This window comes from Pteropus alecto, unplaced genomic scaffold, assembly GCF_000325575.1.
Source record: "Pteropus alecto unplaced genomic scaffold, ASM32557v1 scaffold43, whole genome shotgun sequence".
Classification (NCBI taxonomy): Eukaryota; Metazoa; Chordata; class Mammalia; order Chiroptera; family Pteropodidae; genus Pteropus; species Pteropus alecto.
Window position 1 is genome coordinate 1,709,501 of NW_006435764.1, and position 16,236 is coordinate 1,725,736.

Here is a 16,236-nt window from a genome sequence, read left to right on the forward strand (position 1 = left end):
GCTAGAAGGCGCCTCTGAGCCCTGGGGGACCCGCAGCACTGCCCCCGTGAGACAGTGGCACGCTCCGGCCACGCTCCGTGTGCCCCATGCCACCCTCAGAGAGCTCTGGCACCGGAGACGGGGAGACTCCTGCCTCTTCCCCAGGGGCCGAAGAGCGCCAGCACAGCCACGGCCCAGAGGCCACCGCTACACTCCACAGACAAGCCCCAACCCTCCCAGGAGCAGGTACGCTTCAATGTGACCTCACGCCACTGCGACCACGCTCAGCACCCGATGCACGCTGTGTGAGGCCGAAAGCGGCCCGAGCAACGATGACAATTTCCCTGCGTGTCTGAGCAAATAAGCGGACTAACCAGTCACTATGATTTCTCACACACGTCACTCTCGGAACATAATCTGGCACGTCTACGCAGTCTAAGAAAAACCTGCGCCCTGCTCTATGGGGTTCTGAAGGAGCATCCGGAATAACAGGACAACACCCCGTCCACGGCACGAGCTGCGGCGGCAGCTCATTCTTCGGGAAGTCGCGGGTAAAGGGCGCAAGAAGAGAAAATGACAGCTTTGGACCCTGGCCCAAGATTTTTATTTGTTAACTGTGATGGCAAGAATACAAGGACAAGCCAGGACCTTCCGGGCTGGCCGTGGGTGTCTGCCCAGCACGGCCCAGAGCCAATGGCGGGCCAACCTGGGGAGGGGCGCCCTGCCCCGGCACCTGCCAGTCACAAGCTCCTCAGCCACACTGCCAAAGGACCTGGGCAGCGACACAAGACATGCCTGACCAGAAATCCTAGCCGAAAAAGTTCAAAATCAAATGCCGTCCTTTCGAGGGTAGGTGTGGAGGTGGCCGACTAGCGGCCCAGGGAGTTGGATGCCAGTTTCAGACCCGCCGGGGAAGGTGAGCGGCTGCGGCATCGGCGCTGCGATGGTGGGCGGGGGGCCAGCGCTGGGGACAAGGAAGCGACGCTGTGCTTCCTGTGTTCACACACAGAGAGGGGGTCGGAGGAGGCACAGTTCAGGGGGTGCGTCTGTGGGGGTGACGCATGGGGGCTGGGATAGTTGAAGAGGACGGACAGGAGGGACTCCATGCTATGTCCTTGTACACGCACGTAATGTTGTGCGACAGCATGCAACTTACGCTGTGCTGCCCGCAGCGTGTCATACAGCGTTGGCCAGGACAGCGTCATTTCCTTGTCTGAAAACAAAATCCTCACTGGGGGATAAAGTCTGCTGGAGGCGTCGGTCCTCTCTAGAAGACCAGGAGAAGGGGTGTCGGGACACCAGTGGTTTCCAGCCTGTGATACAGGACCAGAATGTACCCTGAGAATCCTGTTTCAGGTCACAAAGTTTACTCACAGCTCAGTCGCTCGATGCTACCGATGACCAAGGGGGAGGAGGTGCTGTTTCCAAGATACAAACTAAGTGACCAAACTGTGCCTGTCAGAGGCCACGGGTTCTAATGACAACTGCCCTGAGAAGGGGTGAAGACAAGTCACCAAGCACACACTCAACCACCACAGCCTCTGAGGGGTGCAGAGCCGCCCCTATCCAGAGGCCCACCGGAGGAATGGCTCCCTCCACTGGAAAAGCCCGAACCCCTTAGAGAGGCTGATGACGTCGACCCTGCAGGAGCCCAACTCTGCAGGCGGTGGCGGTGCCTGTGACGCTGCCGTCCTCCTCCCCTCCCACAGTGGAGGCTGACCTGCTCACGGCTGCCTGACGTAACTGGCGGGATGGGGGAGGAGCGGGGCTTTGGTGACATGTCTTCAGACGTGTGGGCAGCAAGAACTGAAATATGCAGGGAAATGATCAGCCCGACCCTGTAAAGCACAGAAGGTCAAGGGTGTCTGTTCATCGCACCTGCCCGGGATGTTCCCTTCAGCCCAAGTCCGCCCGCCTCCGCCCCCCGCCAGTTTTCTAAGCCAGCCAGCCCGCACGAGGGAGACAGGAAGGTGATGCAGACACTCTCGAGGGTGGCTGCACTGAAGGAGCACCAGGACCAGCGTGCCACGCTGAAACGGGAAGGTCGAGTTCTTAGGGGCAATTTTATGCACTGGTCGCCCATCAGCCAACACGTGGAGCCCATGCTACTTCCTAGACGCGGACGTCACTGCCCACGTTTCTCATGGATTCTCTTGCTCCCACCTTTCTCCCTTCCCCCACCATGCCCTACACGGTGCCAAAGTGAGTGTCCCACGAGAGAGGGCCCTTCTGACTGGAGCAGACAGAGCTGCGATGACCCACGCGGTGGTGCACAGGGGGCTCCTGGGGCTTGCCGGTGCCACTGAAATCTACACTGGTTCTCTTCCCATTCGGCTGGAACTCGCCAGCAACGTCAGACAGCACTTCCTGACGCGCACTCCAAACAGACGCCGGCTCCTGGCACCCGAGCAGTGGGCGCCCTCTATCACCTACTGCTCTGCACGTCGCCCCAGTTTTACCACCGCCAGGCACGTGGCAAGAAAAATCACAGCGGGCTGACCCCAACTGCCACGGTGACGGGGATGGCAGTGGCAGCCCGTGCGCCATGGCCTCCAAGTGCTGCTTGTCCTCTGGTTTACATGTGTCACCCTGCGGGCTGCCGACCTCCCAGGGCCCTCTAGATCTGTCCTCTTCCTGGAAGGCAGTCCCGTTGTCAAGAAAAATGCCACACCAGTCACGCCTTCGCTGTTTAGTCAGCGAGAAACGCGGGGCTTGGCGAGCGGAGCCGAACGTCGTTCCTGCGGGTCGGCTTTGAAAGTCGCCCAACAGACCCCCGCACGAGACCGCGCTCCACAGAGCCCCGCGGCCGCAGCTTCCGCTTCACCCACAGCCACGACCAGGCGTCGTTACGAAGCACAGATCAGACACTGGGAAGTAGGGAGTGAATGGAGTTCCACCTTACCTAGCAACGCATGAATGGGTAACAGACAAAAATTACACCTAAACGGGGAAAAAATTGAAAGCAACCGTCAGCATGAAGCAAAATGAAAGGCAGAAAATCATACAGGAGGAAAAAGCCCCGTTTCTCATCGTACAAAGGGCTGCGAAATACCGACCTGGAGACGGCAACCAGCACCCGGCTCTGCCCCTTGCTCGCCTGTGCGTGTGCGTGTGCACTCACGCGGCAAAGCGAGGTGCGCACAAAGGAGCAGCAGCGCATCGTGACCCCAGAGGGCGAGATTCGGCTCCTCGCACTTCACACCAATGACCTACTCATTTTTAGTCATTTTTCACCTACTCCCAACTAAGGAAACGACTCGGAGACCCCATGAAAGCTTCGAACTGACGACCCCCTCCTCTCGGCCACGCCATCTGCGATCACTGGGGGAGTGTGCTCTTCCAGAAAACAGACGAGAGACAGATGTGGCGAGGAAAGGGCACGGACCGGACAACAGAAGGAAACAACACAGGAACGGAGTGAGACAAGGGGCGCAGAGGCAGCGCGCCAGGGCCCAAAGGGGGCGTGGCACCCCAGTCTTTGCTAAGGAACCTGGACGGTGAAGTGCGTGTCAGCACCCAAGGGCAGGGCGACAGCCAGCTCCACACCAGGGGCTCAGGCACAGCAGTGTAAGGTGGCATTACCGCCCGGTTCCAACTAACGGACACCTGCGACCTCCCCAGCCCTCCAAGTGTGACCCAGCGAGGCCGGGCCCCAGGTCTCGCGTCCCCCTCTTGGGCCCTGACCGCCATCACGCACAGAGCCGAGTGCGGCTGTGCTTTCCACACAGTTCCCCCGGGACGGACAGGCCACCTTGAAAAAGACGGACCTTTCCATGAGCTTATTCCCAGGGTGCATTTATGTAGCATATTTAAAAAAGTTTTACATCCATCCCCCCGCCTCCCCCAGAAAGAACTACTGCGGGCACGCGTCTACACAAACCTGTGGTACTGACAAACCAACTACAGAAGCAGGTCACCATGATAGCTCAGTGTACACTGCACTTTAGGCAAAAATGGAGAAAACACACACACGCACACACACGCACACACTCCAGTTAAGCAGAGATACACATTATAAAATGCCAGGCAATGTTAGTATTCCGACAGCCCGTGATGCACCTAATTCTAAGAGGCAGGTGAGTCACACAGTTCGTGCTGGCAAACAAGAGGAGACCCTCGCCATAGCCTTAGGGCTGCAGGAAAGCAGAGAGCACTCGGACGATGTGTCAGACGGCAGTCCGTGGTTTAAGCTCACCTAGGACCATGAGTGAAACTCCAGACCAACAAGTAAAATTAATGGGGTTGCCCACTCATTTTTATCAGTTCAAAGCAAAGGTTCCTATTTATTTATTTTTGATTATTATTTATTTTTTGTAAAGCTTATAGCACCTAGTATGCCTAACTGGTCCTAGTTCATTTCAAATTATGAGATATGTAGACGTACATTCTGAGTATCCTCAGCCCAAGTATAACTGCAAATTACGTCTGCAATTCCAGTATTCTATTCATTAACACTGACAACACCCCCACCCCAAAGTCCCTTCTCTGTATCCTTTCCAAAAACAAAAAACACAAAAGTTTGTGTCACTGGTCACATCATGACCTTAAAAGAATTAAAAAATCTGGAAAACAAAGTTGCTCACTGAACGAGATCATGTAAATAAGACAGCTTGAGAAAACTGGAAAAGCATTTTACGGAACATTTATACTTAATACTCAAATCATACGTAAAGTGTCTAAATATAGTTCCTCGCTCAAGCATTCTTCTGATAAATTTTGTTTTCTAACTAGAGAATAACAAACGCACATTCACAGTACCACTGATTCAAAGTGGGGAACATGTTTTAGAAGCTCAACAGCGTGGCAGACACAGGTTTGGGGAGCCCCGAAAAACTGACCTTGGGGTTGACATCGGTGTCGTCCTCCTCTTCTCCCTCCTCGTCACCTTCTAATTCCTGTATCAAAAAGAGCGAGCGAGATTTAAATTCTTATGGATCCACTGGCGACCAACTAAAACAATACTTGCACTTAGAAACAAATCATTACTATCCACAACTGATTAAATCACTTCCTTTAAACACAAAGTTATTCCTGGGTGTTTGTCCTTTTTGACAAGCCTGAAATAAACATATCGCTGAAAGTAGATTTGGTTTGTTAAACGATTATTTTCTACGATGCGTTTTCGTAAGCCAACTGCAGGGCCAAACGCTGGACACCATGGCACGTGCTCTCTCTCTGGCTCTCACTGGAGCTGCAGGCCTCAAGGCGGCGGCGCTGAGGGCTGGCGACAGGGCGCCGCGCTTTCACAACCCCGCCCGCCCGCGCAGACGGCCTCCCGCCGCTCAGGGAAACGCCGCGGCCGCGTGCAGGCTGTCTTACCTCCTCTTCCCCTTCTTCGCCTTCTTCAAACTGAAAAGGAAAACACGTGCTCAGGTTTCTCAAGCATGACGGCAACCTGACCCAGACACCGTCCCTGTCAAGTGCTCCCACCGGTCAGGCCTCAGGACAGCAGGAACGCGGCGGGGACGCTGGGCAGAGGGCAGCTGCTGCCCCGGGCCAAGCTGTGGGGCGATCTGCCGCCGGGCACCTCCGGGCACCGCCACTGTGGGGCCACTGCTCACAAGCCCCGCCGTCAACAGGATGCAGGCGCCTGAACACCCGGCGAAGCAAGGACTACAGGTGGGGAGGGAGCAGAGGGGCCGGCCGCGAGGGCGTGCGCTGCGAGCGTAGTTCGGTACGTCCAGGAATTCCAGTACCACCTGCATCACGTGCAAGGGATCTCCCTAGAAACGCACTAAAACCCTGACGGCTGCGCTTTAAGTAAGTTAGCACTGATGCGCACAGGGAGAGACCTCCGACACTGGAGCTGGCTGGTCGTGAGCGAACCTCTCCCACGTCCCAAGACGTCACTGGTCAGCTCCCATTCACGTGCCAAACGTCAGACTGGGATCAAAATCAGGCCCAACGAGACCACCTTCATCACTGACAGCTGCACAACACGATGTACGTGACGGTTTCTTAGGCTTTTTCTCACCAACGCCAGGCTGAGCATGCCTCACACTGGGGGCGGCTGTGGTTCCGGTGTGGAGCGCACGGCTCAGGGGACGAGCAAGATGACCCGGACAGTCTGAGCCACGCCAGAACTCGGGTGCCCCGGCACCAAGCCCGACCTCATACCACACTTACCGAGCAATCGCTCTGCGGGGCACCGCTCTAGGACTCATCCCCAGGACCCCACTTTACCGGCGAGGCACTAAACACTAAGAGGCGACACGGCTGCGGAGTGGCAGGTCGAGGACCGCGCGCGGTCTGGCGGCCGGCTCTGAGCCCGGCCTCTCGGCGGCTGTACACGCCGGGAGCTGCAGAGAGCGAAGCCCACACAGGTGGCACGGGAGAGCACGCGACTCACTCAGCTGTGGTCCCCATGTGTGTGTGAGGACAGGAGCGTGTGCAGGCGGCACGTCCAAGTTTCTGCCCCGACGGGTGCAAGGCCGCAAGCACGCGGCCGGCGTCTAGGGGCGAGCTCTGGCACGCACAGCTGCGCCATCTTCTCTGGCTCCCTTTAATGAAACTAAACATGCAGTTCCTTGGTGACAACAGCCTCATTTTGATCTTCAAGTGTCGCTTAGTCCTACCTCACTGGCCAGAGCAGAGGACAGTTCCATTCTCACAGAAGGTTCCACTGGCCAGCGCTGGTGCAGAATGCTCCGTGTAACCAGCATTTCATAAGACTGAAGTCTTAGCAGCTGCTTGCGTGCTCGGGCACCCCGAGCCCCAACCCTCCCGGCTCAGGATGGACCAACTGCGTCTCAGACGTCATCCGGTCCCCGACCTCGTGGCCAGCACACACTTGGCCAGTCCAGCCTCAGGCACAGGAAGGAGTGCTGGCAGAAGCCCCCGCCTCGGGGTGCAAGGCAGCCCAAACCCGCCAGCTCCTGCCGCCCTGCCCCACGCCCCAACAGACTCTCCAAGGAAGGAAACCTGGAAGCATCCAGGAGACGTAAGAGCAAGAGAACAAGTATCATCTCACACACACTTCCAGCACGTGCTACAAAATAAAACTTCGTCTCTACAAATCAAGAAGACCCGTGGCAACCCAAGGCTTGGTTACGAGGCAGACTGCCTAGATGACAGTCACGGGACAGTTGGTGGCTGTGCTCAGGGGCCACGGTCCCAGCTCTGTGGGGCAATGGGCTCTGCTTCTTTTGGGTCGGCACGCCCAGGCCTCTGTTGACGAGATTCCCTTGTGTGTGGCGGGTGTCAAGTTCACAGGCCTTAGGCGGAACACAGCGACCCCCAGGGTCTTTAGCGGACCCCCTGAAATGAGTTGGGGGGCAGCGCTAACACGGGCCGCCTCGGACACCTGCTTCTCCTGCTCCTGTGACCTCCCCTCTTCCCAGTCTACTGACCCCAAACACCACAGCACCACGCACCGTATGTCAGGTTGGTGACGGACACAAATGCAGGCCTGGGGCGTTCCCAAGCCACCGCTCAGACCCTCCCTGCCCACTAGAGGCAGCACCAGCAGCTCCCAAGGCACCTACGTTGTCATCATCCTCTATGGCCTCCCCTGTGAAGTACAGCACAGCCCGTGGGACTATCCGCTCACGAAAGAAGTGTCCAATCTCGAAGTCGGAGGCTAAAGTAAACTCGGAATCTTCATCCTGAGAGGAAAACCTGCATGTCAGCTCATTTCACGGGGATGAACAAACACGCCGTCTCTGCCCCACACCCTGCCCACACTTTGGTGACTTGACTTAAAGCCCCCAATGCCAGCTCTGCTAGGTGAAAGCCGTTTACAAGCTTAAGCGGCTTTACAAGATCCCCCCTCCCCCGTGAAATGGCGGGGGGCAGGGGTGCCCTAAAGCCCGCATGCGTGACAAGCTTTTGTCCCACCCCACAGAGCAGTGACACAAGTTCACCCCAGGTTTTCAAGGAATAGGAATAAAAAGCTAGCAGGTGAGCGCTTAGGAAATGCAGACTGGAACATCGACACGAGGGACTGTTGATAAGGACTCAAGTCTTACCAGTGATTCTCCATCTCCAGATGCTAGGAAAAAAGACAAAACATATCCGCGTTACACTGACAACCAAAACCGTTCAAAGCCCACACAGACAGCTCCACTGACAAATACAACGGAGCACCCACAGCTCGAGGTGCCCCCTGGTGGGCGCCAGCACCACTGCACTCCCATGTCGTGGGCTGGTACCCGAGCCTGCTCATGGGCCTGGCTGGAGAATGCCAGCTTTCAGAGAAGCATTGACACAAGTTTAAAGTATTAACAGCTATGTCAGGTGGCCCAGACTGTGGCCACTGAGTGCATCTGTGTTAAGTAGAGATTTAACAAGTGTCCTGCCAAACCAGACATGACGACTTGTGGAGAAGGGGGACAATCTTTAAGCTCCGAGTGCTGAGTGTTACTGAAGCTCTGCATCTCAGCGAGGCAAAAACTATGTCCCGGTCTGTCCGGGAGGGAGGGGAGAGCGCGGTGCCGAGACACTCTTCCCGCAAAACGAGGAATGTCCTTGTGGGCAGGACGGCACTCATTGAAGCTCGCCCACCGAGCACCTCAGCTCTGCGCTGGACGTGACGCTGAGGTCTGGTCTCAGCACACACATGAGCACACAGGGCTTTGGCGAACTAGAGTCCGCCACGCAACTGGGCATGACAGCAAAGACAAGGCCTTAAATCCACGCTCAGCGAAGCTCAGAGACACTTGAATGATCACAGGACTCCTATCTCCGGTCACAGCCCCGACGTCCATCAGAAGGTGGATGTCGACTTTGCTGGTCTCGCCCCGCCTCTCAATCTTCCTGCGAGTCTCTGGCTGGCCGGCTCTTTCCCCACAGCTGGCACAGCGAGGTGGCAATGCTGTTCGCTGCGGAGGGCCAAGTGCTGGGGCTGGAAACACCCCCCAAGAGGCAGTGGTCACCAGGCCCTGGCATGTAAGCATCCTGCAGGCTGTTTGGGGACCCTGATCTGGGGGTCAGGGATCAGCACAAGGACCGCTGTCACTTGATTTGGGGATCTGCTTTGTAGGCTAAGGACAAAGAGGGCGCCGGGCTAGCCCGCGAATGTGCCTTTACTTCAAAACACATTCCATCGATGTGACGTTTTCCTTCACTGTCCCCACTGTCGCGCTGTTCGTTTTTATAGAGCTTACCACTTAGAACTATGATTGATCACTTTAAAAAAAAAAGATCTTCCCAGACAGGAAGCTGAAGGACTAAATGCGTGGCTGCTCTCATCCAACACACCAACATACGCTTGCATTGTCTAAGCTCAAAGACCAATCGTAGAAAATAGCCACTACGATAAAAAATGAACCGACCAACGGTGAGGGGCAGCTTGATAAACGAGGGCGCTGGCTCAGAGACCAAGTCAAGAACCAAAGGCTCGGGCTTGGGGTGCGGCGGTCGGGCCAGCCGCTCACCACGACTGCGGCAAGGCCAGCAGTCCTTTGCCTCAACCTGGTTTTGGTCAGGGGACACAAATAGCAAACGTCCTTCCTCACACCCGTGCCCTGACACTGCCGACTGATCCGGCCCTCACGCTCTCCCAAGTTACAAAACCGGCCTGAGACTCCCAAGCAGCCGACTCTCAAAACCAGCTGCTCAGCCCTCTCCTAGCTCAAAGGTTCCATCTTTATTTTATGACTTACGGGAAAACAAAACACGACAAAACAAAACCAAAGCTGCCCTAAATTTTCAGAAGTGGAAATCCAACTACTTATTTGTCACAATATGTTAATTCTCAAAACCCCTGTGCTCCGTCGACTCACGCAAAAAAAACAAAACCACACGAATGAGGGAGGGCAGGTGGATCCAAGCTGTGCACGTGTAACCAGCCAGCGACAGGGGCCTGAGAGCGAAGTCTACAGCCCAGCAGACGGCAGAGGGACACAGACACCAAGGCGTGGAACAGATGGGCACAGGCCTTCGCTCCAGCTTTCTCAGAATGGAGCCCAGGGGCCTGCCTCGGCTTCCCTTCCTGCTACGAGAACCCCACTTCTGACATCCCCACACCCCCGGGATCACCTGGCACAGCCACCGACCCTTCAATGGCCGAGCTCGCCAGAGGCCTAGGACTGGACCTTTTGAGGGGAAGTCATTTACGTAAGCGCAGGTTCTCCCGTTACTCGAAGGGAGTGCGTCCCTCTGAAACCCGTGGCAACCAAAGGGCGGACCGCGAAGAGGCGATGACCATCGATCCGGATGGAAAAACTTTGAGTGTTCCCAGAACCAGACAAAAACCTACCAAATCATACCAAGTAACACTTAAAATAACACTAAGAGATGAGAAAAACAGGCATGTAGTACATATCATGCTCTGCGCACCACGACAGGCTTTCCGTGCCACCCAAGATGAGAAAAACAGGCATGTAGTACATACACATCGTGCTCTGCGCACCACGACAGGCTTTCCGTGCCACCCCTACTGGGTGCCGACCAGAGACCACTTCGCTGTGGGCAGAACCTTTGGCAACTACGTCCTCTCTGCATGTAAACAGCATGAACGGTGGACGTGCATGGTGGCTTTATTTCGTTCACCACGACTGAAACGGGTAAGAACGCCCAACTCCGCGCTGTCCCTCAGGCTCTCCCGACAACTCAGGGTGCCCTGCTAAGGGACACACAAGGTCAGACGCCCGCAGGCCCAGTCAGAGCCGCGGGGCGGACCGCCAAGGTGTCACTGTGGTCCTGGGAGGGAGCTCGGCAGGGCCGCTCGGGCCACTGGGTGCTGCTACCTCTGGGAACAGCTCGGGCAAAATAAGTACTGAACACTATTTTCACCTTTGGCCCCCCCCGCCCCCGCAAAATACCACAAACCTCAGGTTGCTTTCAGTTAGCAAAAACAGGTACCATGCAGGTCTTTCGTAAAAGCGAGGTGGTGTAACGGACTTTTGGAAAGCGGGGAAACCTATACATGATCGATAGTCACAACCCACCCCACTCACCTTTCAACGGATTGAAAAAGTTGAAAAACGAATCGTTAGGAACTTGTTTGATAATTGTTCTGACAGTGCCGCGTCCCTTATGTTTCTGCTTTTTCTTGATCGTTTTGACCGTGACGTTTTTTCCTTTCTTCCAGTCAATAGTGCACCTACAAGGCCGAGAGAATGGTCACGGATACACGCCCCACGAGAAAAACCGTACCAAATGCACACAGTAAGCAAACCACAGCTCTACAGCTAACCTGGACGATTTCATAAAACCCGCCTGCAAGCACGCACGACACACGCAGCCACGAGATGCACCTGGAGGTCAGTGAAAGAGAAAGGGCCTGGCCTGCCACCACCCTAGGAGGGAGGCATGGGCTCCAGCGTTAGGCTCCTGCACCCGCGATGGCATTATTTCTCCGAGACATTTGGCAAGGATTCTGCCATGTGTTTTCTGGGACTCACCCCAATCAGAGCTGGCAAAGGAGCCTCAGAAGCCTGTCACCTGCTGCCCCTGTATAGAGCGCACGTGAAGTGACTCACTCACACCCTCGAATGCTCAAGGCAACTAAGTGATGGGCACAAGGTGGAGAAACAGGTGACCACTGCAAATAATGATGACCAGTGCAACACACGCTGGTTCCAGGCGGTCCAAGCGGTCGTTGGGCGGGGGTTGTTGAGCACGGCGTGCTTTTTAATTTTTTAGCTCTCTGAAGCACCCTGGACCCACAGGTAACCCCTGGCAGCATCTGAAAAGCAGCTGCTCTAGAACGGGCCTGGAAGCCAGGCCTACTTCTCACACGATGGCCAGCCTGTGAGACGGTGCTTTCTAGGTTATTCGAGCCATGTGAGTCCAGCAGGATTTTAAAAAGTTCTGAATTAGTCACATGGGGAGATTCATAAGGACAAGTACTTGGTGTACTTGGTTCCAGTGAATAAAAATAATTTTTAACTCAAGGATAAAACAGTCTCCCAAGTCATTTCGAACGAAGAGGAATGAACTCAAACCACTTTCACTCTCTGGCGACCTGCAGACTGGGCTGCTGAAGCGCTTGACCACGAGTCAAAGGACAGCTGCACCGTCCCGATTCCCAAGCAGGCGACTGGCCAACACGGCCAGCCTGACTCAGTCTGTCGGCAAACGCCTCTGCTGAGGGCAGTGACCACAGCTGCACTGACGGTGCTAGAGAACCCAACCGCCCACTGAAATGAGGGAACCGGGCCACTGTCCCAAACCTGGCCCACGTAGCCACACGGTGCGTTTCCTAGCACCAGCATTCACGTCCCCACCCCAACAGAAAGATTATTTCAATCTCTGTCTCCTGGGCTTTTAAGCAGATTAAAGACTTTCTGCTTTATTCCTAATTTCCATCTTACTCGTAAAGTTCTAAAATCATCTCCTGGTTTTGTTTCAGAAAAAGAAGTTGAAATGGCGTTTCCTTACCCGTCACAGTCAACTATTTCAGGACCTTCAAAGGAAAAGGGGTCGGCTTTATCTGGCTCTGACTTCATCTTGTACGTTTTTGTCAGGACTGAGTTGGTGAAGTAGTCATTGGGTTCGAAGTGGAACTCTAATACGAAAGACTGAAAATGAAAAGTCAGGGTGAGCACACGGAGACTCCACACACACCCACTGACAGACTGTGAGCCACACGGCGCCAAGGGGAACCAGCCCCGCCCTGAGCAAGAACGAGTATGGCTGCGTGACAAAACTCCTTCACTGCAAAAGACACCGGCACCAAGTTAGAACGCAAATGACAGGCTGGGGGAATCTGCTGCTGTTTTAGTTCACGGAATGGGGGCGGGATCTGCAGGGAGAAACTGGGCATCAGTAGCCCAGCAGCCCAGCCGCCTCCCGTCTCTCTCGGATGCAAGCAGCACACTGCTCTCTCTGCCTGCAGGGAACGTGGCAAGACCCCACGGGGGGTGGGAGGGGGCAGGAAGCACTGACAGGGCCTCCTTAAGCCACACCAAGGACAAGTTCACCCCTCATTCACGAAGCACTCCACAATCCGAGGAGACACAAACGTAACAGGGAGAATGGACAAAGGGTGCGTACAAAGTAGCAGTCACAAATAAAATCGAATGGCCAACAACAGGAAAGATAGTTACATTCACGAGTCATGAAATAACTGAAAAATAAAATGGGAAGCCCCTTTTTGGGGCAAAATGTACTAAGAATAAAAATATAGTACTGGCGAGTGTTTTGGGAGACCAAGAACATTCCTAGACTGGAAATAGCTTTGTGAAGGTCAATTTGGGAATACCAAAAGAGTTTAATAAAAGACATTCTCTGACTCAATGCCACTATTTTGAAAAGTCTGCCCTACTTGAGGAAGATACCTGGATGGATGCGTTAATGTGTGCAGATATCACCTCGGCTGAAGTTCATAAAGGGAAAAATGAACCTCAGTTAAGTGAACCAGAGATAGTCTACGAAGGCCGACTCTGGGTTCAGACCCCACCTCTGCCTGTGAGTGCTGTGTGACTTGGGGAAGTTACTCTCCATCTCTGTGCTTTCGTTCCCTCATCTGCTAAATGGAAATGAGGACCCCCTCTGCCCCCAAGCTGACCTGAGTTATCTACAAAAGCGCTCAGAACAGGACCAGGTTTGCGGGCAGTGCTTGTCAAACGTTAGCTATTTCCACTTTTATTATAATGGTACAGCCATCAAGTGGAAAAAAAATAAGTTAAAAAGACTAAAAACAAGCCACTTCTATAAAACATGGGGGAAAAATACTCTCCAAAGAAGCGAGGAGGAAGAGGAAGGCCATGACGGAGGGAGGAAGTAGAGGCTTAGCAGACAGACACAGGTGATCAGAGGGTCAGGGAACCACCCAGGTTCTAGAAGGGACGGCAGCGAGACCTGGCCAGGAGGGACCACCAACCTTTCCAAGAGGAGTGTGGACTGGAGAGGAAGGATGTTCATCAGACCCAAGTCACTGGCCTGGCAAGTCCAAGTTCAGCAAGGAAAGGAAGGCAGCCCCTGGGCATGGAATCTCCCTTCACCCTGCTCCAGCCCCGGGGCCGTAAAAACCAAAATGAAGATGGAGGGCGAGGAGGCCGTCAGTGGAGAGACTGTTACCCCAGAACTGTTCAAGGTCGTGAGTCAGTGGAGAGACTGCTGTTACCCCAGGACTGTTCAAGTCCGTGACCACAAGCGTGGATGGGCAACCTGGGGGGTGGGGCTGGACTAACAGATGGCACTGTTACACCTGGTCCTTCGTCACGCCTTCTTTTGTTCACACAGGTGTTCATCCTCCTCTTCCTCTCTCCATTTCCTTCCCCTACCATTTCTCTGAACCAAGTATGCTGTTGCTTTTCCTCATGTTTTCCTATTTTTTTCTTCCCCTGGATCTCTGTCTGGTCAAGACCGACCCCAGCACAGCTGGGGATGAATTAAAGTGTTGACGGAGCAGCAAGAAAGGGCGTGAGGAGGAGGTCCTCTCATTCCCCCCCACCTCCACCCCCACCGAGCCGGCAGCCCCACAGCCAGCCCCACTCGGAAGTAAGTGCAAAAGAAGATCTCTCTCCTGCCCAGCAAAGCCAAGTCGGGTTTGCCTCTGCCAGCACTCATGCCGAGAAGGCCAGAGGGTCTCCAGCCCACGGGTAACATGTCCACGTGCGACCCTGGACAGGAGGGAAGGTGTGATCATGGGGTGGGGCCAATGCGCTGCCTGTGTTTCTGTCTGAAGCCAGGTGGTTGTTTTCCTTCATAGCTTTAATGTCTCAGATATTTCAGAGTAATTTTTGAAACGACAAGACTATGAGGAAATTGTGTTATAGTCACTTCTAGAGCTGAAGATTCCTCTAGTGTTCTTTACACCACCCAGTATTTCCTAATCTCCTATAGTAAGCACGTGACCTTCACAGCGGGGGAAGCGACAAGGCAGAAAACGGAGATGGCTTATGGTCCCTCACAGCTAGAGCTCTAAGCTTCTTGTGAGGCTCCGGACGAGGCAGAAGCAAACATCCGACAGACAGGCTGGGAAAGAAAGAAAACAGACCCAGGGAATCATCCAACGGGTGTCCAGTAGGAGCAAAAGAAGAAAAGAGGGAAGTAATCTGAAAAGGAAGAATCAGTTCACCGAATTCAGATGAATCACAGGTGAGAAAGTAGCGTGAGAAAAAACTCGGAGTCTTAGAGCATCACATACTCCGGCAAAGAGATTCACACAATTCATAGCCCACGAGGTCCCACCGCCACAGGCTGCCGCCAGGGGGCGCCATGGCAAGACCTCTGCACAGGTGAGGCTTCCTGGGAAGGGCCTAGAGGGAGGCACTGGGGTAACTGGGGTACTGCAGGAAAGACGAGGTTTCCCTCGGCTACCGGAGTGGCCTCTCAGCCTGTGAGCAAGCATCCCTTTGGCTCGTGCCCTGACCCCGACCTGCAAAGAGACAGGTGAATGTCACCTCCAAGAGTGGAGCAAACAAATGGAAGGAATAGAAACAGGTGTGCTCCCCTGCCCAGCCCCCAGCAAGCAGAATGAGGAAGAGGGAAACGCCATTTCCACTGGCCCTCACTCGCTATCCGGGACCGCTGCTGAAGGTGAGAAAGAGGCTGATGCTAGGTCCCCACCGAGACCCTAACCCATAGCCTCCCAGGGAATGTGTCTCCAAGACCTGAAACTGAGAGCCACCAGCCAGCCAGTCAGTCATGTGTCGTTGGAAGTGCTGTAGCACTGGAATGGAACCAGTTAGCCACAGCCAGACTAACAGGTCACGAACAGTGCTCCTGCGAGGACCCAGCTCAGGCAGGATGGTGCGCACCACCCCGAGATCCCTTCAGAGAAAAGGGGGGAACCGGCTGAGGTCTAGTGTCTCTCACTAACTGGCAGGCAGGTCCCCCACCCTGACCCTGACTAGCACTAAAATGACACACTACAGCCAATATTTTGGAAAATATGGATTTTCTGATGAAGCCAAGATCAGGGAAGCATTTTTCAGTCTCTTCTATCTGCAGGGACTCTGAGTTCCTAACTATCACCCTCTCAAATCTATTTTACACATATCAGGTCCTTGTAAACCTGGGAGACACTCAGGGAAAGGACGGTATCACCCCATCTGACACAGAAAACGCACAAGCTCAGAAATCAGAGCATGGCCTCATGGACACCACGCGGGGCCGAGGAGTCCAGCCCTGTGTCTGATGCATGCACCTTCCACCACATGGCTTGTGGCCTGAGTCATCTGCCAGGTGGACAGGGCTCAGGAAGGCCGTGTGAGAGCTCTTCTACTCCTCGGAGAGGGTCTCGCTCAGGTCGCCCAGCACACGAGTGTGGCAGGTGTGGATGTCTTGCCTGGACTCCAAGCCCTCTGAATCACCCCTCCCGCCCCACCACGCCAACAGGAGCTCAAACAACCAGTACTCACCATC

The 16,236-nt window shown here is 54.7% G+C and overlaps 1 protein-coding gene and 1 non-coding gene across 2 annotated transcripts in view; both read right to left on the reverse strand.

Moving 5' to 3' along the window:
• NAP1L4 (nucleosome assembly protein 1 like 4) overlaps window positions 1–16,236 on the reverse strand; it is a 40,654-nt gene that overhangs the window by 1,117 nt on the left and 23,301 nt on the right. Inside the window, exons 8-13 of the mRNA XM_025046283.1 lie at window positions 12,304–12,599; window positions 10,878–11,023; window positions 7,947–7,969; window positions 7,464–7,583; window positions 5,299–5,328; window positions 4,818–4,874 (exon numbers count right to left, since the gene is read on the reverse strand). Coding sequence (XP_024902051.1) covers window positions 4,818–4,874; window positions 5,299–5,328; window positions 7,464–7,583; window positions 7,947–7,969; window positions 10,878–11,023; window positions 12,304–12,599 — 672 coding nt within the window. The remainder of the gene's footprint in view (window positions 1–4,817; window positions 4,875–5,298; window positions 5,329–7,463; window positions 7,584–7,946; window positions 7,970–10,877; window positions 11,024–12,303; window positions 12,600–16,236) is intronic.
• On the reverse strand, window positions 15,468–15,594 carry LOC112479289. Its single transcript, XR_003046152.1, has one exon. It is a non-coding gene; the product is annotated as a small nucleolar RNA SNORA54 (small nucleolar RNA).